Source organism: Mustela nivalis, assembly GCF_964662115.1.
Source record: "Mustela nivalis genome assembly, chromosome: 2".
Taxonomy (NCBI): domain Eukaryota; kingdom Metazoa; phylum Chordata; class Mammalia; order Carnivora; family Mustelidae; genus Mustela; species Mustela nivalis.
The window spans coordinates 9,590,645-9,615,455 of record NC_139021.1 but is presented as its reverse complement, the minus strand read 5'-3'; the positions used below and the strand labels follow the sequence as shown (position 1 = coordinate 9,615,455).

At 37.1% G+C, this 24,811-nt stretch overlaps 1 protein-coding gene across 3 annotated transcripts in view; it reads left to right on the top strand.

Annotated features, from left to right (window-relative positions):
• The window catches only part of EFR3A (EFR3 homolog A), a 110,415-nt gene that overhangs the window by 81,706 nt on the left and 3,898 nt on the right, over positions 1–24,811 (top strand). For all 3 annotated transcript variants that reach the window (XM_082721099.1, XM_082721100.1, XM_082721101.1), the window contains exons 15-22: positions 2,391–2,552; positions 3,214–3,345; positions 4,505–4,572; positions 5,517–5,644; positions 13,086–13,177; positions 17,589–17,637; positions 21,663–21,766; positions 22,282–22,331. In XM_082721099.1, coding sequence (XP_082577225.1) covers positions 2,391–2,552; positions 3,214–3,345; positions 4,505–4,572; positions 5,517–5,644; positions 13,086–13,177; positions 17,589–17,637; positions 21,663–21,766; positions 22,282–22,331 — 785 coding nt within the window. The remainder of the gene's footprint in view (positions 1–2,390; positions 2,553–3,213; positions 3,346–4,504; positions 4,573–5,516; positions 5,645–13,085; positions 13,178–17,588; positions 17,638–21,662; positions 21,767–22,281; positions 22,332–24,811) is intronic.

The following is a 24,811-nucleotide window of genomic DNA, read 5'->3' as shown; positions in this document are numbered from 1 at the left end:
GTCAAAATGCTGTTTGGTTTTTTTAGGCAACTTTAACTGGCACCTTATGGAAATTTCAGCAAAGACCTAACCAAAAAAAAAGTTGGGGTTCTGTAGTCAGGGGATGATGAACTGCCCTTTGGATAGTGCTACCCAGCCTAAAACTGCTCCATCTGAATGTTTTAGGGATATCTTAGACACCAGGTCTCTGTTTGAAAGACTGTCCTGGCAGGAGGCCCTCACCGTTTGCACTGGGAGGTGCTCCTTCACATCTTCTTTTCTAAGGGAGCTGTACTGGCAGGTGCAGGGGAAGCCGCTGCTGCTCAGTTTCTTGTGTCTCACCTGGGGGGGCTCCTCTCCCAAAGCTATAATCCTCACAGAATATCACCAGATGAAAGGGCTCTTGTTAACAGTCTCAGCAATTCAGGGAATCTCTTAGCAAAAAAAAAAAAAAAAAGTAGCAATTATTATGAAATACAGAATGCATGGGTTATTTAATTACTCTGAAGTGAATAATGGTGTAGGTCCCCCACATGCCCAGCCTCTCAACAGCTCCATGTCATCCACAGCAGGTAGTCATCCCCATGCGTTCATGAAAATGGACTCCTTTTTTCCTTTACAGTTTGCCACCTAAGTGTACATCTATCGATCCCTGAACAATACAGTGTAGTTTTGTCAGTTTTTGTATTTTGTGTGAAAGGAACCATATGTTACATGATCTTTTATGTTTTCTTTCATTTAGCTCTATTTTGGTGAAATTTATTCATATATGTAGCCATATAGTATTGCATAACACGAATATACCACAAGCTATCCGTTATCCTGCTGGGGGCATTTGAATTGTTGCAGACAGGCTGCTGTGAACATTCTTGTACACGTACTGTACTGCATGTAACTCCCATTTCTCTCAGGCCTACAGGAGAGGCATTGGCAAGTAATGGGTTTTTCAGATTTATTAGACAATTCCAAACCACTTTGTGAAGTCATCACACCAACTTACACTATATCATTATAGTAAGATTTTAATGCATTATAATTATATTTATTATAATTTATTTATAATTATATTTATTATAATATAATATTATAATTAAATTATATTATAATGTATTATAGTTAGATTTTAATGTTGTCTAACCTGATGGGTATGTATGTAGTAGGTACAAAATCAACTTGAATTACTTAAGGGACCTGACATCTAAACTCCCATGTGTGCAAGCTTTAATGTTAATACTGTTTAGGAACCATAGGATCCAAGAATAGGGTTGGAGGGGGCCCAATACAGAGACCGTTGTTACACACCCAAGTATAGAACCATTTGGAAGAAGCAAACTCTGGATTCAGAAGACTGTGTTGGTCTTGTTCAGTCCTTTCCCCTAAAGTGAACAAGAAGGTGAACCTGCTGAGAAACAGGCCCAGAGGGTTAAGCTGAAGTCCCTCCACATATGAGTGAATAGGCCCCTAGCCTTAACCCTGCCTGCATAGTAGAATCACCTGGGGAGCTTTGTGCTTCAAAAATACTTGGGCTTCACCACTAACCAGCTAAATCATATTGAGGGTGGGCAGAGGTGCGGAGGTGTCCTGGTGGTCATTCCAGCTGATCAATGATTGTAGCTTACAATTAGTGATGAGAACCAATGCAAGAGGTTGATTTAATTACCACATAGTAATTAACCACATAAAGTCACATAGTGACTTTAAATGGAGAACACATTTTTATTTCTCTTAGTTCTCACTTAGTAGTTGGACCTGTACCTTGGAATGCTTTGGAGGAAAGGCTTTTCCTTTCTGTGTTAATATATTTAGATTAGTTTGGTTTGGGGGAAACCTTTTGCAGTCCCTGGAGTATCTCTATAACCGCTCCCTTGCATAAGGCTTTAGGCTTGCCTTTGGTCACTATAGCCCAAGTATAGTGGAACCTGCAGGTGCCCATCCCTGGACAGCTCCTCACCCACCTCCCAGGAGATTGCCTCCAAAGGCAGGAAAGCCTGACTACATTTCCCCTTAGCCAAATGTGTGTTTTGTTATCATTGCCAAAGCTGTATTGCAGAAGTATCTCCCATAACTCTGCCAGCCATTTCAGCCTTTTCCCAGATCAGTCTATAATTTGCTTTTGTCTTTTCAGATGATCGCTAAAAGCTTTTCATTGTTTACACTGGAACTCTCAGCTGCTATTTTTATTTATCGTTCATGCTTCAATTCTGTCTTAGCTGTTGTTGTGTATATTAGCATATTTATTGATGTTGATAACTTACGATACAATTTGGCCATCTGATTATTAGCTTAGGTTTCTCTTCCATGCTAAGTTCTGTAATAAGAGTTGCTTTGTAAGAGGTTATATGTGTATGAAATCTGCCTGTACTACTTTTAAAGCAAAAACCATCTTTTTTCAATGTCACTTCCCTTTTCAGAATGGGCAACAATTGTATCGGCACATATATTTGGGCTGTAAAGAGGAAGACAATGTTCAGAAAAACTATGAACTACTTTATACTTCTCTTGCTCTTATAACTATTGAATTGGCCAATGAGGAAGTGGTTATTGATCTCATTCGATTAGCTATTGCTTTACAGGTATGCTTTTGTCCACTTTCAGTGAAAAAACATTTTTTTTAAATGAACTAGACACCATCTTTAAAGTGGTTTTACCTTTATCCTAGAACATGAATTTTAAAAGGGAGGTGCCTAGTGTTAAATAGAAAAATACTTCAGGTTATGATCATACTTATTGTTTTAACAAATACCGAGTGACCATCAGCTATGTGTCAGATTTGCTCAGAGCCCTGGGAGTACTCTGAAGAGGGACAGCATGGCCCCTCCACCCATACTCTCAGTCTAGTGAAGAAGAGGGTCGTTACATAGTCATTACATATGTAGCTGTCTCATTGGGGTGTGCAAAGAACAGTATGTGATGGGACCATATGTCATATATATATTTGAGTGCAAGATATATATATGTACATGTGCATATATATATATACACATGTGTGTGTATATTTGTGTAACCCCCCACCCCTCCCAAAAGACTTTCCTAAGAAAGAGCTATTTGAGAGCTTGAACTCTCCTGTAAATGGATATTTATTATCCTTTTAGAATTCTTTAAAAAACAACTTCTTAGAAGGTAACATTTTTATCAGCACTTCAAATGCCCTATAGTTTTTTCGTATAATCATAGAGAAAACGCTAATGGAGTCTAAGACCTTGATCTGTCAGCCATGTTTGTTTTTTATTAAAGGACAGTGCGATTATCAATGAGGATAATTTGCCAATGTTCCATCGCTGTGGGATCATGGCGCTGGTTGCGGCGTACCTCAATTTTGTAAGTCAGATGATAGCTGTCCCTGCATTTTGCCAACATGTTAGCAAGGTAAGATGTTTAAAAATATCTTTCAACTTGGTTTTTATATAAAAATGGCTGATTTTCCTCCACTGCTGAGTGTTTTTAATTTTCTATCAAATTATAATGATTTTGTATCAAATTATAAAGATACTGCTGTAAAAGTGTGCATCACTTTTTCAGTAATAGCTCTTTTGAAACTAAACTAAAACTGCAGTTAGTGTGTATATTTTCTTTGATGCCTGTTCCTTTATTAGAATTTTTTTTGTATAGTGGTCAGGGAATGCACGGTTTTCTTCTAGAATGTCATTTGAATTCTTACCTGGTTGTTTTCCTTTTAAGCCATTATGAATCTCAGTATGTAAATTATTTTTAGTTTTTATACTATTTCATTTATTGCTTTAAACCAGTCTACTTCAGCCAGGTCTCACAGGAAAACATTTTTAGAGATTTGTCTTGTGTCGTTCCCCTATGTTCAACTTTCCTCAGCAATAACTCATTCAGTAGCTACTTGCACAATTTAATATGCATTTCAGAGCCTCTAACTTACCTGGCAGAGAAAGTCCACTGTAATAAATATTCTTTAAAGATTATTGGTCAAGGAGAACCTCATTTTTCTGAAATTTGAAGCACATCTCTTAGTGCATGCTTAAATGTAGGCTTTTAGTGCATTACAAGAACTAGAACTCATTCATTAGACAAATGCTGACGATCTGTCTGATTGCAAAAGCAGAGTGCCCCCCTAAGTTGCTCACAGTGGCGCAGAGGAGCCCAGCCTCAGAAGTGCTTTGAGACCTCACGCACACGCTACAGAAGGTGGCTGAGGAGAGTAAGGGTGCTCACGGCCTTGGACTTTGTCAAGGGGCTTCCAACGTAGTGGCACTTGAGAAAATACATGTTCTTATCCTTTTGTAGTAGGTTCAATTAAATATAATACTTTTTCTTTTACTGCATGTTTTATTTTATTGTCGGAGTTTTTGTTACCTTCTGAATTTTTAAAATAATAAGTGTTAAAATAAAATGAACTCGCGTGTGGGCTCTAAACATAGATTAAATTCCAAAATAATGTGCTGATATTTTTATAAATGTTTAATTTCTGTGTTTTTAGTTTTCCAAATTTTCAGAGCCAAATCCTGAGGAGTGAGGGTTTTGATTTTTTTGTTTTGTTTTGTTTTTGGCTATCTTTCAGGTTATTGAAATCCGAACTATGGAAGCTCCTTATTTTCTACCAGAGCATATTTTCAGAGATAAGTGCATGTATGTTAATTCTTTACATTTTAAGGAAGGGACACTGGCTTGAAAAACCAATCAGTGATGATTATAAAGGAGTAAACTGTTGTTAGCATATTTTCCTATATTTTGTATTTCTGTCAAATGCATCGGACTTCTTTCCCTTCCTATAAAAGTTCTCATACAATGTAAGTGTAGACTCATATACATAGTCGATCTTTGGTGAAAAAAATTATCTTAACTTTTTTTTTAATATGGAGATATATCTCTTAAATATAGTGTGTTCTCATCTGTAAATAAGCATTTCTTAAGAGAATACAATATCCTGGTCAAGACTTTCAGTAATAGGTAACAGCATTCACAAAACTTTGGGACAGAGACTGTATTAAGGAAAATCGGTATTATACCTGCACTCTCACTTGCTCTTCAAACAAGAATATATATGTGAACAATACTTTATGCAGACTTTGGGGTTATTTATAAAAGCAGTGTAATAGTGAAAGCATCAGTATAAGATAATATCAGAGTTTGAGTAGAAAGTAGACCTTTATGTGATTGAGCAGGTGCTTCCTATCACTTCACTGGCTGATACGTGTTTCATTAGCAGTCACTGAGCTACAGTTTGATTTTCTTCTCTTGGAGTTTTAATTAGCATGAAGGTTAAAGCTGAATTTAGTCCTCTTCATCATTTAATGTGTGAATACCCACAGAATAATTAAAGGCTGACTTCCCCGTTGGAATGTTATTGGAGAAAGAATCACAGCAGAATGCCTAACATATGGGACTATATACCATGTGTTTTTATAGTCAGATTGGTCACCAAAAATACATTGATTTTTCTATCACTAATTACAGTTTAAATTGTATATATACTATATTTAGGCTTTGATCTAGCATGCCTGCATGTTAACTTATTTTTGCTCAGTAATTTAAATAATGCTGAATGACTTTTGTTTTGATCAACCCGACAGGCTTCCAAAATCTTTAGAGAAGCATGACAAAAATTTATACTTTTTGACCAACAAGATTGCAGAATCACTAGGCGGAAGCGGCTATAGTGTTGAGAGATTGTCAGTACCATATGTACCACAAGTAACAGGTAAGAGGAGGGTAACTCGAACTCTAACTCTGGTGATTACTTTTCCGGTAATTTTTCCATTAACCCAGTTAGCATTGAAAATTCATTGTTTGTACACTTTACCACAGTTTTTCAAATGCTTAGAGGTTTTAGTTTCACTTTAAAATTTTGCTCTTGAAAAACTTTAGTAAATCTTATGGATTTTATCATCAGCAAATGGAGTCCTTAAGTAATTGTTAGTATTATACTTGATATATTACTGTACTTCACACAGAGAAGCCCATAGAAATCTTTCCTCATTAACCCACATTGTGTTTGACTTATGGAAATAATATAAATCGTTTAATGAGTGATTTGTGACTACTGAGCTGAATGTCAGGTAACTGCTCTCACTGGAAAGAGCCCTGACTGTTGTTTTAAAAGCCTACAGACCTTTCAAGAATGTGTTTTCCTCTGTGCACCATGTATTTCCTTCTGTTCTTTTCATTGCCTCAAATAATTGTGTTGTTTTTAAAGGCAAAACTGCATGGAGTTTTGCATTCAGTATTTACTTTAACAACTAAAATCAGAGTTTCTCTGTCCTATGTCTTTATTGTCATTTCATGGTCATATAAGTATTAAATGTGGTAGAAGAACTAGTTCTTGCTTTGGGGATACTATATGAGAACTGTTTGAATTAGGTAGTTTTCTGGATTAAACACTAAAAATAGCACAGTCTTTGTAAATAGCTATCTTTTTTATAATATTGATCCAAAACATACATGTTTATTATAATGATAGTTCATAATGCTCTGAGATGTTAATGAATGCTTTTGCATTTTATTTTACGTTCTAGATTACGAAAGGTTCTATACCTCATGAATTTGTTGGGGATATAAAAGAGCTAAAAACAAAACAGTAGCACAATTTTGTAATTTAAAACAGTTTTTTAAAAAGACCTTAAAAATATTTCATTCTTATAATTTGGATTTAGCTCTCTTTCCTTCAGGCAGAAAACCTCATAAACCCAGGCACAAGCACAAAGGTAAATCCAAGTATCAGTTTGGCCTGCCCTTCCCTCACCTTCCCCTAGAAAAATAGCTTAATAAAATTTGCCTTTTAGAAATGGAGCCAGTGGCCGGTATTGTATGTCGTTCTAAGTCCCTTGGTTATTTCCCTTTACCTTCCCAGTAGCCGTAGTGTATTTTCACCCTTCTTGTTCCTTTTACCCTGTTCCTTTAACTCTTTAACAGATGGGACTCTTAACAAGTAACAATTTTTAATGAAAATTATGGTACTTTCTGTTTTTTTAACAGATGGCTTGCTCTACGCCCCCCCCCCCATAGATGTATTCTCATTCTTAGTGCTTCTCTATTACTGACTGGAGGAATTCTGAATATTTCAATATATATTTAATTATGTAACTGCATAGAAATTCCTCAGTTTGAATAAGGTTTTTTTGATTCCTAAAATTCAGTAGTTTAGAATCACTCTGCGGTACATATGTCCTGCCTTTAATGCAGAAAGATTCTGAAGACATAGTGATACATCATGGTATAATTGATTGGTTATTAAATTTTTGTTGTTGTTGTGTAACCACCAGATATTCATTTTTAAAAATAAGAGATTTAAGAAGACTATATCAAAAGAAAAAGCAAAACATACTTAGTTTCTTGATCATGCATATACCTGTCATCATGAAAATATTAGCAGTCAGTTCATATGCATTAACTCAGTGCCAGTCACTGAGACAAGCACTTGTATTCATTTTCTCATTTAACCCTTGAAGGTTAATAGGTAGTAGTAGTGTCTTTGTTTAAAAATGGGAGTAATGAAGTGGAAATTAAATAATTTGATTAGGTAACACTGCTATTTTCCATGTACATAAAGATTGTTCAGTCATCCATACAGATCCAGATTGTTTTTTTCATGTATTCCATAAACCTCCACTGAGTGCCTCTTATATACCAGACATTGTTGTGGATTTTGAGGGTAAAAAGATGTTAAGGATTAAAATCTGGTGGAGAAGATGGACACATGATTGAAATATAATGTTAGTGGTCTGCCTAAAGTTCATTGAACGAACATATAGTAAGTGACCAACATATAGTAAGTGGCCCATAAATGTAAGATGGTATAGCATTTTTCATTTATCCCTAATCAACCTAGAACTTGAGTGAATAGTGTAGGTCTAGGCATGTGGTAAGTATTCCTCCATGAAGGGGTACAGTAATACTGAGTAATGTCTCAGCTAGACCAATCAAGGTGTCAGTGACTCTAGTGAACTTGTATAATTAAATGTTTATGAGTATTTACAGTTCCAGCTTCTGTGCAAATAGAAACAAGAAGGGACAAAATAAGTAGAAGTCTCTACTTTCACAGAACTGATAGTCTTTCTCAACTGGGTTCCTCATGTGGACCACAAAGCACCGATGATTTGAGTGACTATTTTCTCAGTTCCCCCGTGGTGGCGTTTTACTAGTTTTATTCCAGCAAAATTAGCAAAGAAGCTAATTCATAACAGTTTATTTTAGATAGGACAAATAACTGGATGGTTAAAGCAGACCTTCAAGGCTGTGATCAGAGAAGTTTGGGGATCCCAGGCAGCAGGTAGGAGAGAATTTGGTCCAGGTTTGGTGGGCAAGGGATATCTTCCAAAGGAAACAATTCCTAGGAGGAGCCTGAAGCAGGTGTTTGGTGTTTCTTTCAGAAATGTGATGACATGTGTGAAAGAATGAATGTAGGTAAGAACATGACTCTTCAGGGAATTAGTATGAAATTAGTGTACTTGGACTGAATCAGAGGAGTAGGGTTGGGAATTGTAAATGAAGTTGCATAGTTTTTACTGTTCTGCAACGCTGGGTAGTCAAGGAATGATTTTAAGTCAGGTTAAGCGTTGTTCAAGTATTACTCTGGTGGTGCTTTAGCAAAGTGGCGACGGAGCAACCATTTAGAATGCTCTTCAGTAATCTCCAGGAGAGAGGACCGGGGCCTGCACTGAGTGAGAATGCAGAGAAGTGGATAATTCTAGGAAAACCTACAAGAAAGAATTTATAAGCAGTTGATTGGTATGAGGGAGCAGGAGAAAACCAAAGATTTGTCTTGGTTTCTGCCTTGGATGCTTAGGTGGAAGGCACACCAGTGAGGGTAAGAGCTGAGTATATTTTCTGCTTCAGTTGCTTTTTTCTTTTATTCCTTTTTCCTTTTTTTTTTTTTTTTTTTTTTTGGTAGAGTTGGATGGTATGACAGGGTTTAAGTGAAGAAAGAAAAACGTATTTCAAACAGATGTAATTGTCTGTATGTTGTTTTGGATCTTGGATGATAGAAGGATGGAGTTTTTTTAAACAGAGATGAATAGGAAAAAGTGGCTAGTTTAGGGGATCAGCCTCTTGCTGGGTATCTTTGACAGCGAGCAACCAAGTAGGGTGCCTTGTAGGCAGCTGAGAGTCAGAGATGGATTTGTGGGGGAGTTCGGAGGTTGTAATGAGCGTAGCTCTAAGAATTGCTTCCAAACTCCAGGTTCTAGTTAGAAACAGTAAGAAGAGATGATGGTCAGTCACCATTGTGAATAGCAGACACAGATCGCAGAGCAGGAGGAGGGATGGGAAAGTGGTGAGCGCACAGCAAGCAGTGTCTGGGATGACCCCGGCCAATTTTAAGAGTGGGAAACAACAGTCTCCCCAGAGGTTGTATAAGTCAGACACTGAGATGGTGACAAGGCAGTTCTCTAGACAGCAGAATGGTATAGTCCACGGAGACTGAATTCAGTAGGCTTGGAAAAGCAGGTCAGGAACAGACACAGGTGGCCCATGGGAACCAAGGGCATTAAGTGCATAAGCTCTATTTTAGAAACCTTATGTTCGAGTAAATGTCCATGATATCTGATTATAGATGTACCTGGGCTTTTCTGCTTGACTGCTGTAAGTAGGTGATTGTATAGGTCAAAAGAATAAAGTTCTGAGAATATAACATTAGAGTTTCCCATTAGGCTTTATTTTCTTCCCTTTAAAAATTTTTAATCTTCTTAAATGTACTTCCTCTGGAGTATGTTCTCATTGATTTTTGCCACCCAGTGATTCCTTTCCTGCCCTCATGTCTCTCTTCCCCCTTTTATTTTTATCTTTGACTTAAAGCTGACTCTTCTGTGCTACCCATCAGCCTTTGTATGTTACCCTAGAAATCCTTTTATGCTGGCTTTTTTTGTGTGTGTGAGAAACAGGCTATTATTCCTCATTTTGAGTTCTGATGAGGCCTCGACAGTTGACCAGCTTAGAAGATAAAAGCAAGTCGGCATTGATGAACATATACTACTTTGTAGCAGCTCCATTGATGTCATTATGTTTGGTAATTTATATCAAAGCATATGATCACGAGGAAGCAAAGGATACAGTGTCTAGGTTATAGTCATAGACAGAAGCAGGAGATGAAGTATTTTCAATCTGAAATCCATAGCAGAGCAATCTGTATTGATGTGTCACAGTTGAATAGGTATTCATCCATACCTCAAGCCTTATAGCAGAATCCAAGTGAATCCTGTGTGGGAGGTGCAAAGCAGAGAGTTTATCATTGAATTCCTGCTGTGATTGCCAAGATAAGGCATTAATTTACATGTCTTAGTACAAGGCCCAGGAAATATTTGAAGGGTGATATTAATGGAAGGGTGATAGGGGAAGATCAATCATAACTGATAGTAAGTTTTTGTGTCTGGAAGAAAGAGGGATAAGTGGAAATAATATATAAAGTAATATTTAAAATTTTAAGGAAGTGTTAAAATACTCATTTAGGCCTTAAAAGTTGTGAGAATTTATATAGTGGGTGGATGTAAGGAAGGGCAAGTAATAAACTGTTCCCAGTAGGGGTTTCTGTTTCTAGAAGAGCATGGAAGGCAAGAGGCCAAACGCGTGCTCAGAGATGGGAGAGTAGCACATTTTACTTGAACATTAGATAAATTAGGGAGTGGTTGAAATTGCTGTTGGTAAGATCTGATCAGAGACCCCAGAATGGCTTTTTAATTCATCAAAAAGTAGGTAGGTTGGTGGAGTGATGTGGTTAGTGTTTTAAGAAACTTAAGATAGGATGGTGGCAAAAAAAAAATAATGATGATGGCATATAGGTAGTATTATAGCATTATAGTATTGCTGCTGTCGGGATGGATTGGGTCAGTGATTCCCATCTGAGGGTGATTTTGCCCATGCCAGCAACCATTTATCAGTCCTGAAGACGTTTTTAGTTATCACCACTGTGGGGCAAGGAGAGGTGGGGTAGCCCTACTGGCTTCTAGTGGGTAGAAGCTAAACATTCTGTAATACACAGAACCCCCCCCACCACCACCACCAACACACACACACACACACACCCCACAAGAATTATCTGGCCCAAAATATTAGTAGTGTCAGGATTTAACCCTGGCTAAGTTAAGTTGTGATAACAAACAATCATTGTTGCTTAGTGGTTTAAAGCAGTAAATTGTTACTCAAATTAACTGTGCATAGCTTCATAGCATCTGTATCTGGAATGATGGAGATTCCACACATGATATTCCAGATATTCCATCGTCCAGGCTAACGGAGCAGCTGCTCTCTGAATACTGCTTGTACTTTATTGGCCAGAACTAGTTACGTAGTCCTTCTAAACCACAGAGAAGCTGCAACTGCAGGCCTCTCTGCCTTGAAAGAGGGTGAACAACCATATTTGATCACCAGCATTAATTACCACCATGGATGGCTACTGGGAGTAAAAGAGTGGTCAGTAAGAAACCAGTTTCTCCATTTGTGGGGCCTTCTTGTAGTTCTTCATTCTGACTCCTGCCGTAGAAGAAAATCACAGTTTGTATAAAATAGGATTAGAAAGATGGGGTGTTGCCAGATTGTGAAGTGACTGTGCTATCAGTCATAGATTCTAGAGCTGAGCTTTCCAGCTGCTGTAGGGAACATTCCAGATGTATCCGCATATTGATATCCTTAGCCCTTCTAGTAGCTCTTTGGGGACTGGGCAGTCAGTGTGAGCAGCCTCTTCCAATTTTCTCTGATGTGTTCTAAACCCAATTGTAAAAGCTTGGGAGGCTCTCTGTATCAGTGTGTGGGCCATATTTGTTTTGAATTATAATTAAGACTGAAAATGATTTACTTCCAAAATAACACTATTAGCAAAATAAAAGGGAGAGAGCAAATAGATCAGGTAGGAAGCTATCCTAAGAATTCAGGCAAAAAAGATGCAGAATTTTAATGATGGCCCTCTTGAAAATAGGGCAATGTGACATAAAGATGGTTTATTAGAGATGTTAAAGTTGGGTTTAGAACATGTTGAGTAGAATTGACTAATAAGAAATTGGAAATACTGGACTGGAGCTCAGAAGAGAAAGTGTACTTGTCACGTTCAACTGTGGTTGAATACATCTCTGACTCTCTGTATTGTGATACATAAGGTTTTGCTTCCTTTTTTTCAGATGAAATCATAGCTATTGAGGTGTTTTTCTAGCACCCTGTGTTTCTCCAAGTCCTTCATTGCTTGTGTAACTATTTGTTTATTTTGGGTCTTGTCTCTTACACTATAACCTAGTATGGACTACATTCAGCAGTTTGTCCCTACCACCTAACATGGTGTCTAATGACTTAATAGATTTGTTGACTGTGGAAGGAGAAAATCAAAATAAAAAAAAAAAATGTGTGGGAGGAAATTATAATAAAAAAAAAATTCAAATTTCCACAAAATGGTTAAGCATAAAGTGGGCCTAGGAATAGCTGTTGAACTTTACTGGGTGGGAAGACACACACTCTTTTGGGAAGAGTGGTTAAGTGCAGGACTGTAACTGCAGGGATTAAGAAGAGTAGGTAGAGACATATGTAGAGCATTTGGTTCAGACCAAGCATGTTTACAGAAGTGGGGAGAAAGTAGATTAGCTAGAGCATTTAATTGAAGAGCAAGGTTTTCCGGACTGGTGGTTGACTTAAGCAAAAGCTGAGCCAGTGGAGTTGAATGGCTGGAAAGGGTAGAGAAGGAGCTGTTGACTGAAGCAACAGATTCTTTCAGTCCGCAAATGTGGTGCGTGGTAAACTCTTGCAGACATGGGTTCCTGCGCTAGATCCATAATTAGTGCACAGCTTTCACTGTTCAGGGGAGAAATGAGAGATACAAGGGCAATATAGTGAGTGTTAGTAAAAATAGATCGATTCATTTTAGATTATGTAATTCCTCCTTTTGCTGTTGACTTTTGTTTTATTTTTTCTTAAACTGTTAGGGAAGTGGTAGTATTTCCCTTTTTGGAAAATAAAACTGTCAACCTTAGTTCACCCCATCAGTTCTAATTTTTTAATCTGCTTGATGAAATTTAAAAGCCTGAGAACACAATGCTTTATATATTTAAAAAGAGCAAAAAAGAAAACTTTATTTTCTAAGACCTTTTGAAATCTGAAATAAGTGGAGGTTTTAAATGACATACCATTTCTAACTAGCAAGTAACGGGGAAAAACGATTTTGATTTTAGATGAAGATCGACTTTCTAGAAGAAAAAGTATCGTGGACACCGTATCCATTCAGGTGGATATTTTACCCAACAGCATTCCTTCTGATGATGTGGTAAGTTGCTGGAAGTGTATGGCGGGGTACTTTCTTGAGATAGACATCAATTTAAAAGAACTTTTTGCCCCTCCGTACTTTCAAACCAGAAACAAATGTAACTGTAAATCATCCCTCAGATCAACAGTGCTATTAGTAGCCATTAATCTGATTTAGCCTTGAGCTTATTTTTTATTTATTTTACTAAACTCATGTCAGCTCTCAGTAAAGATACATAAACTTAACATTATGTATTGAGGTCATTAGATTTTATATTGTAATTTAGTGTAATAAAAGGAACTGAAACAGACTTTTTTAAAATCAGTAAGAAGTGTTATATAAGGCCTGTTATTAAACTGGGTGGCTCTCCAAATCCTATTTATTTTTGAAGATTTATAAACGGATTATGAGAATAAAGAGAACTATATAATCTCACATGAAGGCAAATACTCCATGGAAGTTTTCAGAGCCTTATCTGGGAGGGTGTATTTTTTATTGTTTGATAGTAGCTATAATGGATTTAATAGAGGCTGCAGTGTATCAGTGCCCTACTACTCTTTAAGGACTGTGACTTATCTGAAATGTCAGAGATTTGATGCTCTCCTCCTGTTTAATAGAGCACAAAAGTGTACCTGAGTTTTAGAAAGAGGAAAACAGCCAGTATTGTCTAGGAGTTACTCTGCACAAATCACCAGAGAATTTTTTGATAGGCTAGTGGAAATGTGGAAGTACTGGGATGTCACGTCTGCCTCCTCCTTGAAGTTTATCTATTGTTTGCCTTCCTAGGTTTTTCGTTCTTTCTCATGGTATAGTATAAATAATTTAAGAGATTATCCATCTAAGAAAAGGGGAAGAAATTTGTCTTAATTTATGGTGTCACGGCCCCCCCACCTCCCCAATCCCTGTCAGTCTTCAGGAATTACAACTTTTTGGTGGCAAGGTTCCGACGGACTAGCTTATATGCTTTAGGCTGTTCCACTCCCCAGTAAGTAGAACCTGTCAGTTTTATTAAGAAATTATCAGCGTGGTGTCAAGAGCAGTTAAGAGGCAGTTAGTGTTCATTTTGAAATATGGCGGGTGTAGTTTCTTGCCAGTTTAAGCTCAAGAAAAATCATCTTCCTTAAATGCACCTCTTGAAAGCCATTTTAATTTATATATGTTTTACTCTTCAGGAGAGTATTGTACTAGCTCTGTATTTTAATGATTATGAATTTCCTGCTGTTACTTTTGGGGGGTTAATCTAAAGCTTTAGTTTTTACAGTTTATCGAGAGTGCAATGAATTTTATTGAGTGGTATTCCATTCTCCTTTTGTTTACTATTTTTATTTAAAATATATATGTATATATATAGCACTTCAAGCTATTGCAAACAAATTAGTCTATTTTGGCAAAATGAACTGAAGAAAACATTTGTATGAAGACTTACTACAGGAAGAAGATTCTTAAACATACATTTTGCAATTAAAAGTCCATGAATATTGCATGGAGTACTGGGTGTGGTGCCTAAACAATGAATCTTGAAACACTGAAAAAGTAAAGTTAAATTTTAAAAAAAGTCCATTAATATTTAACTTATTAAAGACCCTGTTTTCTCTTTGCTGTAAGCCCTAAGTCAAATATGTTGCACATATTTGAGCATTTGAGAAGTTGAGTATAGTTTATTATAAGATTTACTTGAGCACATTGGAGTTTCAAACTCATTTACCATTATGTAATCTGATTTTGCATACAGAAGACAAAACAACATTACCTTCAGAACTAATTAATTTCGTAGCATGGAGAGGAGAAAGTCATATCAGTTAAGTGTTCACCAGTTAATGGTTTAACAAAATATCAAACTATGAGTAATTTTATTAATGATATATAAGTAATCTTACTCTGAGTAAGATTTATTGCTTATAATAAATCAAATAAGAGAATTGCTCATTTAAAAAAACACAGTACTCTTGTATTTGATCAAAATTATGTGGAATTTTAAATGCATAATGCTGATTAGTCCTCAGATATATCCAATATCTGCTTTTAGTGCTTATAAAATTCTTTTTTAGAAGTCAGAATGTTTAGATAAGATCATAGCAAACTTCTGTTTTCCCTAATTATGACTCGGATTTTTACTATAGTCTATTGAAATCACCACTCATTTCTTCTTTCTCAAAGGTAATAGTGCTTAATTATTTTGGGGAATGGATGGGAGGCTATACATACTACATTTTGAATGCATATTGAATTTTTCCTTGTACAAAATTAAGTTACTGGTTGGCTAAAAAGAATTGTCATTACTCTAGGACAGTAAATTGTCATTTATTATAAATAAATTGTCATTTATTTATACACTCCTGCCTTTTCCCGAATATGAGTAAAGAAGCTTGCGTGTGTGCTAACAAAACAAGTCTAGTGTAGTATTAGTTAGAAGCTGCTCTCCTGGGTTCTATAAAATTAGTAAGATATCAGTGGAAGCAACATAACAACTAGCCTGATTGGAAAAGGGCAAACAGATCTTATGTAGGCTCAATGGTGTTGTATAGTCTAGGTTAGAGTTGTAGATCATGAATAAGGGCAAAAGTCATTGTTGAAATTCCTCGAGGCTGGCACCTTTGCATCATTTCTCCAGAACACACAAGTGGTGTTCTAGAGAGGCAAACAGACTGTAGTTTGGTTGAGCACCAAATAAAGTAGATGTCTTATATTTAACAACTGCACTCTATGAAAAATACAAATCATTGAACACTAATATAAAGCAGTTGGTCTTTTTTTCCTTTTTAAATAGGATTGACAAAAGGAAAGAGTGGGAAACAAGATTGAAGCCAAATTATAGAAGGTTTTATCACCTGCCTGAGGGCTTTGTGTGTAATTTGGTAGGAAGTAAGGAAACACTGAAATTTGGGCAGTGTCATTACTGGGACAATGCTTTCGTGAAAGGAATCTTGGAAGTGTGGCCAGGCTAAACTGGCGAAAAGAGGCCAGAGGCAGAGAGACCAGCTAATAGCTCCTTGTAACAGCATACAGCTTGCGTAAGGAGGACCTGCAGGAGCCAGGCTGGAGATAAGGAAAGCGGCCGGAGAGCAGCAGCCTGTGCCAGAGCGGGGTGGGCGGGACTAAGAAGTGACTGAAAGGGAGTCTGAGAAAGAATGTTAAAAGCAAGAAAGGAGAGGGACAGTGACTGCATCATGGTCCTCCAAATTATGGAAAACACAAACGAATAGAGAAGACTTCTTGGAATAGAGAATTTTAATTTTTCACTTACCTGGGATTGAATAGGTAATAATTAATGATGTGTAAAAAGAAGGCTGGCCTCATAGTTCTTCTGTGTTCTTTTTGCTGTACTGTAGTTGTTTCTCAAAAGTCTAAAACCCCTAATCAGTGGGTTTTTTTCATTGAGGTATTAGACTACTGCTAGGTACAAATAATTAATGAGCCAGAGCCTAATCCTGTATGTCTGCTCCAAATATCTAGAACAAAGCAACTGAAGATTCCCAAGTTTAATCTGACTTCAACTAGAAATATGAACCCTCAGTAGAAAAACTGAGGTAGTGGAACTCTTGCTGCTTCATTTCCAGCTAAAGCCTTTGTATTACAGAGAAGCTAAGGTGCAAAGCACGAAGTCTTGCTTTCGTTAGTCTTGCTGCCTTAGACATAGCAAAAGAAGCTCATGAGCTAAAATTAGGGATGACCAGAGGCCCAGGCAAGTACTCAGGTATCATTTCTTAACTTCTATTCAGAGATGCTTTAGTTAAACTATGTAAATTATTCCCCCTGAAAATGTGCTGGTGCCATAAAAACTATTACTGATTTTTTTTATCATAAAGCTGTTGATTTCATACCTTTTATGTATCTCAAAGCAAGGAAGGAGGGAAACTTTTTATTAAAGGGTGTTTCTGGAAAGGAAGTGTAGGAAGTTTACCTTAGAAGACCCAGAATGTGATTAAGATGTTAACTGTACTCACTGAACACTTCCTAAAGAAGTAGTGATTCTTGCTTTTAAACCATTAAAGTTTTCAGTTTATTGTTTATTTGTAAACTGTACCTGGCACCAAAATTACAGAGGGTATAGAGTACTTAGTTTTCATGTATTACATAGCTGAACTATATTTACATATTTTCTCTGCCTTGAATATCTCAAAGCACTCTTCACTTAGGGAAGCCTAGTTCAGCCAGTGGGACTCAGACCTTGTTGCATATCCCATGAGAGGAGATCCAGTTCTGTAATTCAGGGGTGGCTGATTCTGCCAGGCCCACATTAATCCCTGCAGTAGGCCACTGGTTCAGCCAAGGAGGAAGTGGAGATTATTTGATACTCTGGAGGATAGTCACAGATCTAGCCAGCACAAAGAAGAAAAACAATTTGTAGGCGTTCTTAGATGACTTGTAACTAGTTGAAGGTATTATTTATTTATATCGACTTTTCTTAACTCTTAAAATCACCTTTCTCTAGGTAAATAACACTGAAGAAATCACCTTTGAAGCATTGAAGAAAGCAATTGGTGAGATTTTTGTTAATTCTCCTAATGATTTGCTAGCTTATTCTCTGTCTTAGTACTTGGTGATGTACCAGAATAAACAAGCAGCATGGCATTTCTGCATAGATCTGTAATTGATTTATTCAGCTACGTTTTTTAGACTTTCATACTTGTCCTGTCTTATCATAGGCCATTCTTCTCTGAACAGTGACTTTCCTGGAATTATGAAAGACGTCAGTGTATTTTAATGCCACACTTACTTAAGATGGCCAAGATGCAGACTGCTCGAACTTAGGAGAAATAGGATAGTTCCTTCTGTAGGAGATGGGGGGGATGAAAATTCTGAATAATTCTGAGTGAATTAAATAGAGTAGCTATTTTTTTCTTAAAAGATTTGATTTATTTATTTGTCAGACAGAGATCATAAGTAGGCAGAGAGGCAGGCAGAGAGAGAAGAGGAAACAGGCTCCCTGCTGAGCAGAGAGCCTGGTGCAGGGCTTGATCCCAGGACCCTGGGATCATGACCTGAGAGCGGAAGGCAGAGGCCGCAACCCCCTGAGCCACCCAGGTGCGCCCAGAGTAGCTTTTAACAGGCACACAGTAGTGTAATTAGAAGCATATTTCTAAGGGGTAGGAGTAGGGAGCTGACTGGGATTGTTAGCAGGTACACGGGATAGAGGGCCACGTTAACTCCTACAGGTTTATCAGTGAGAACGTCAGAGCATAGAAATTAAACTCTCCTGAGGTCACGTAGGTAGTAAATGCTGATGCCAGATTTTATACCCACATTTGACTGACTAATCTTTTCACACTGCAAAAATGCTACTCTAATTTTTTTCTCCTTTGGCCCTCATGGCAAAAACTTTCATATGATTTGCCTCTTTTTAAAAAATTTTAAATGGTTCTTTCAATTAAGTATTGATATAAATTACTGCTAGGCTAATGATACCTTGTTCTCAATTCATTTCTAACTGATAAAGCAATATATGGTGGAAAATGACTCTCATTATTTTCAGAGCTGTTAGAATAAGAAAATTAGTATCAAGAAAAGTGGAGTGCTAGCACCCATCATGCATAAAATAAAATCTGACCTTTATCAGCTTAATCCGTTAGAGGATTTTTAAATTATGTGATGCAGTGTCAAATTTACCAAAATAAAATTAATTGAATTCAGTAAGCAATTTGAACACCCATTATATAAAGATATTTTGAGACATTTAAAGATTAATAGGGCATGTCATGGGGTGTGTGGCTGGCTCAGTTGGTAAAGCATGTGACTTAATCTCAGGGTTGTGAGTTCAGGCCCCATGTTGGGCATGGAGCCTACTTAAAAATTTGATTGCCTTGATTTGCAAGCTGAACTACTCAATTTTTTTTTTTTTTAAGATTTACTTATTTTAGAGAAAGAGTGTGCACAAGTCAAGGGGGCAAAGGGAGGGAGAGAGAGAATCTCAGACTCCTCGCTGAGTGCCAGGCCCTGCGCGGGGCTCAGTCCCATGACCCCGAGATCATGACCTGAGGTGAAATCAAGTCCGATGCTTACCCAACTGAGCTATTCAGGTGCCCAGAACTAGTCGATTTTGATGAAGAACACCATTTTTACTTCAGAAAGAAAGAAAAAAGACTGACAGAAAACTTAACGGTATTTGGCAGGCATTTTCTGGAAAATAAATGAAGCTGTGACTCCCAAGAGAAAAAACAAAACTGTCAGCACTGCATTTGCTTCTAATGATAAAATTTGCACTCTGAACAAAATTGAAATTTTGACTTTTGTCTGCCCCTGTGAGTTTGGCAGCACCCAAATATTTAGATGCTTATAACGACGGGGATGGAACTAGAGGGTATTATGCTACGCTAAATAATCGGTCAGAGAAAGACAATTATCATATGATCTCACTGATACGAGGAATTTGAGAAACAAGACAGAGGATCACAGAGGAAGGGAGGGGAAAATGAAACAAGATGAAACCAGAGAGGGAGACAAACCCTAAGAGACTCCTAATCTCAGGAAACAAACTGAGGGTTGCTGGAGGGGAGGGGGTTGGGAGGACTGGGGTGTCTGATGAGGGACACTGGGGAGGGCATGTGCTCTGGTGAGTGCTGTGAGCTGTGTAAGACTGATGGACTACAGACCTGTACCTCTGAAGCAAATAATACATTATATGTTAATTTTAAAAATACTTAGATGCTTCTAATGAGATAAATGTTAGATTCTTCTAATGCGATCAATGGTAGTACCTGCCAAATATGATTGAAGAAATACTGTATAATGAAACATGTCTACATTTAGTTGTACATGCGTAAATCACTGGATCAGTATTCCCCATGACCACTGCATGATGTTACAGAATCATGCATAAATACCGATTATTCAAAGTGTAAAGTAGACCAATACATTTTACCATAACCAGTTAGTTTAAAAAGTTTATTAGTAAGATTTCAAATTTTGTATTACAGCTAACTTTTAATAAAACTACTACTTCTCATATTGTGTTGTAATGTCCAAGAAAAAATAATCACAGTTCTGTGAAAGGCTATTAAAATACTCTTTCCTCCAGTACTTCTCTCTCTCTGAAGCTAGATTCTCTTTATATACTTCACCCAAAATAACACACTGCAGTGGGTTGGGTGCACTTTGCAGATGGAATCCAGCTGTCTTCTATTAAGCTATGACATTGAAGAGATTTGTAGAAATATAAAGCACTGCCATTCTCCTCACTGAGTTTTACTTCGGAAAGTATGATCATTTTTTCATTAAACAAATGTTATTTATGTTAACATATAATCCTTTCATAATTCTGAAATGAATTATTTTCAAAGGAATTAAATGTTTTTAAAGTTTCTCAGTTTGATATTATAATATGGAAGATATCAGTGGATGTAACAATTTGGTTTTCTCACAACTTTCAAGTATGTAAAGGACTCTTGAGCCCAAAAAGCTTGAGAACATGGCAAACAGACCTGCTGCCAGGTTTAGTTGGAAGTATCATCAGAAATGGACATAAGACCAGAATGTATCTGCCTCATCTTGTCTACATTCCCTTATTTCCTACTGCTTTTACCTGACGTAATGTAAACATTTATGTGTCCTGCCTGGCCTCTGGCCATTTCAGCTGCTTACCCTGGTCTAGTGAAGAACAGAGAGGTGATCGTAAGTCTCTGTTAGTCATTCAGAAGTGGATAAGTTCTTCAATTTTGTTAACCTGTCACAGTTTCAAAGGAAAAATATATAGTAGCCTATTTGCTTTCTACTTGCTATTTCTGTTTCACCTTTTTAAACTACTTACTTGTAACCTACAGTTTTCTACCTGAAAAGCAGCCTGGGTTAAAGAACGTTGAACACAGTGCATTTCAACCTGTGAAATTCTTGACCAGGAAACAAACCAACCTAGAAAGACAACCTGAAGAATTGCCAGGGGTTGTAGTAGACCATTAAAAAATAAGCCATAAAGTAGGCCTATTTCCATATTAAGCAGATGTTCATACTTAGATCTGTAGTATTAAGACAGGAATTTATTTTACTATCTCACAAACTTTGGTCAGGCCATACATCATTTTAAGATAAAACATGTCTTTTCAAACTGGAAATAAATGCAAAAGGCTAAAACAGGAGGTTCCAAATGGCTCTTTATTTCCGCTGTGCCATTCAGTATCAAGTTCAGCAGACTTTTAATTTAGTATCTCATGTACCAGGGCATGAATATTCATAGAAGAATCATCTTTCAGGTGAGGCCTTGAAGTTACTTGCCTTGCAGCAAGCTGTCATGCTCTTGCTTTTTTGAGAAGAGAGACAAAGGGAGTGTTTTTTGAGAAAGGATCTTGTACTATGTAGCTTTACCCCTTTAGATTAGACAAAATGTTTTGTGTATCTACTCACTAGCCTCTCTCAACATTTTGGGGATGTTCAATCTTTTGCTTTTTTCCTTTTAAAACTAGTGCTATAAATTACCTTTATATTTGATTTATAGACTGTTTGCTTTTAAGGTCACTGGCAGGGTGCTGTGAATATCTGTAATCCCTTTATTGGGTCTTTGTAAACATTTATATAGATACCAGTGGAATGGAAGAACAGGAAAAGGAAAAGAGGCGTCTTGTGATAGAGAAATTCCAGAAAGCACCTTTTGAAGAAATAGCAGCACAGTGTGAATCCAAAGTAAGTGAACAGATGGTAAAGGGGATGTGGGGAAAGTTTGATTCTGTGGACATTTTCTCGGTCATCAGTTGGTAGGTTCCACACTTTATGCAGATCCACAGAACACATGGGAATGTATCAGGTGGGGACTGAAAACCCCGGCGGCCTGGCTGGGAGTCCTCGGTGATCTGTGTGTATAGCACGAGCCCATGGAGACAGCAGCTCCCAGTCTGAATGTCGAGGATTGCAGTTGCTGTGGTGCCTTTTGTGCAGTGGCTTTCGGGGACTTAGCTGTGGTTATCTTGTTCATGTATCTCTTGGCTTGTTTCTCCCAGTGAGATGAGAAAGTGGATGAAAGAGAAACTCGACGTTAAGTTCCAGCGGCTGGTACGGAGGAAGCCAGAACATGAAAGCTCTCGTACCTTCTTCGTAGTAGCACTCATGCTTTGTCCTTTAAATTACGTTTGTATTAGTAGCAGATGGCTATTTGGGAAATCAGAAAATCCATTCTTAAACATTTTTCTTCCCCTTTGTAGGCAAATCTGCTTCATGATCGACTTGCTCAAATACTGGAACTCACCATACGGTAAGGATTTTATTACAACAACAGCAATAAAATAAAAAATAGAAGTTGTTAAACCCCTCTGTAGATTTGTGGCTGGTTGTGTTTAAGTAATAGCGCTTTTCAGTCAGGGCAAACCCAAGATCACAGAGGTGCCTCTGTCATGGACATTCTATTTGGATAGACCTTGATAGTATCGCTTCTAGTGTCTTCTAGCTGTCCTAGCTTGCCTTTCTAGATGATTCCTTCCTTCCATGTGCTCCCATAAGGAAATCTGGGTAATTTGGAAGACTCACATTTTAATAATATGTTCAACCAGGTGTCATACTTCACCATTTTGACCTGCAAAAAACTACTGTTCTATATGGTTCAACTGCACAGTTCTTTCCAGGACAAGCCGGATTCTCTCATGAAACTTTCCTCAGTCATACCCATTTCAGTCCTGTTGTAACTTTATGTCCCAGACACATGGTATCTAATAGACTTCAGCATGTGTAGTTACATAGTTGTATTCAGTTACATAGTTGTGTCTGTTGGTGCTGAAGTAGGGAAGCACAGGACAGAGGGAGAGACAAGAGCATGTTCCCTTTAGGGAAAGTGCTTATGCACTTACTTCTGTGACTGTGGTGTGGATGGTAGTCTCTGTCTGAGGTGGCACAGTGGAGGAGCCATAGTTCTAAGCTGAGCTTTTGGAATTTTTTTTATGCATCAGCTGTATCTTTTATATTTTTAACTCGATGAGCTAAGTCTGTTTTGCCTCAAGCACAGGACTCTATAATGGGAGAGTCAGGTACACGCTGTCGTCCACTTTTTTTTTTAGTTCAACCTTTTTTCAACCTTAGTTCAACCTTTTATGCAAGGCATGTTTTCATCAGTACACCTCTTATTCTAGGCGTTTCCCCACCATGCCTGCCACCCCAACTAAGCTAAGAATTACTCATTTAAAAAATTTCTGAACAGAGAATCAACACTTTAATATCCAATGTATAATATACCTTAGATTGAGAGAAAATTGATGGCTGTGGGCATTTACTTATTTGGTGTCTGTTAATTATAATAGTAATGGTCTACTTTGTAATGGATCTTATGGTATATATTTTCTATCTGATATTTTTGCTAATTCACATCAGTCCTGAAAAAGTAGGTAGATGCCTTTTTTTTTTCTTTTCTTTTGGTTTCTAGGTAGAAATAATGAGGCTTTAGAGAATTAACTTGTTGAAGGTCATTCAACTACTGAATGGGAAAAATCAAAATTCAAATTTATAACTGTTCTTAAAAGGAATATTGCTAGGACCCACCATATTACATTTAATCACTCCATCATAGCTATGTGGATTGAATATTTTAGAATAAGGATTATGACTAGTTCTCTTTTATGGGTACTGCGGATCCTACTAATAGCATTTATTGAGCACTCACTACTGATAGTTATTATTTATTGAACACTTATGCTCTTCTAGGCACTATATATAAGTACATTATTTCATTTAATATTTATAACAGAGCTTGAACAAGGGTAGTGATTAATTTTGCTTGGCAAGAATAGAAACAGAGGCACATAAAAGTTAGGTAACTTATCCAAGGTCACCTAGTTAGGAAAGAGTACTTCCGGATAGCCTACATGATACGGAGTTTTTTGTTCTTGTTTGATATATCTCCTCTTGTTCATTTGCTTACATTCTAACCACCAGACAGAGGAAAGGTCTTGTTTTCTCAAGAAAAGAAACAGAACAAAGTCTTATCTTTCAGTCTCCATTGTCCTTTCATTCCCTTGACCTTTGTGCAATAAAGAAAATGATAAGAAATGCAAAGAAGCATGAAAATACAGTAAGAAGCAGCAGCCCCATAGGTGATCAGTTATTGGAATTAGTAGACAGGGACCTAAAAATACACACACGTACACTGAAGAATTTAAAGGGAAATATACACGTGTTTTAGGAGAGAAGAGGAAACTTTTAAAAAATAACTGGATCATAATATAAAAACAGAGTGACACAGTGTGTGAAAGAATTTCATAGGATAAGCCTAACAGTATTTTGGACATTATAGAAGAACACTCTGCAGTGCTCACAGGAGTATAAATTGCACAAACACTTTGTAAAACTTTAGCATTTTCTTACAAAGTTAGACCTATACCTGCTGTTGATCCTGTAATCCCATTTCTCAGTATTTACCAGAGAAATGAAAACTTACATTCAAAGAAAGATATGTTCATGAATGTCATAGCAGCTTTTTTTGTAATTACCAAATGCCCGTCAAAGGAGAGTGAATAAACAGTAGACAAATAGCGATATTTTTAATACAGTGAAATACTGTTCAATAAAAAAGAACACAATATTTTTGGATTTAAAAAAAGAAAGAAGACATCTTGAGCAAAAGAAACCAGACATAAAAGAGTATATAGCTTATATGGACCATTCTTTTAGGCTGTATGAATAGAATGTGTGAAATTCAGGAACAGTCAGTACTAATCATTAGCAATAGAGATCAGAACACAGTTGTTG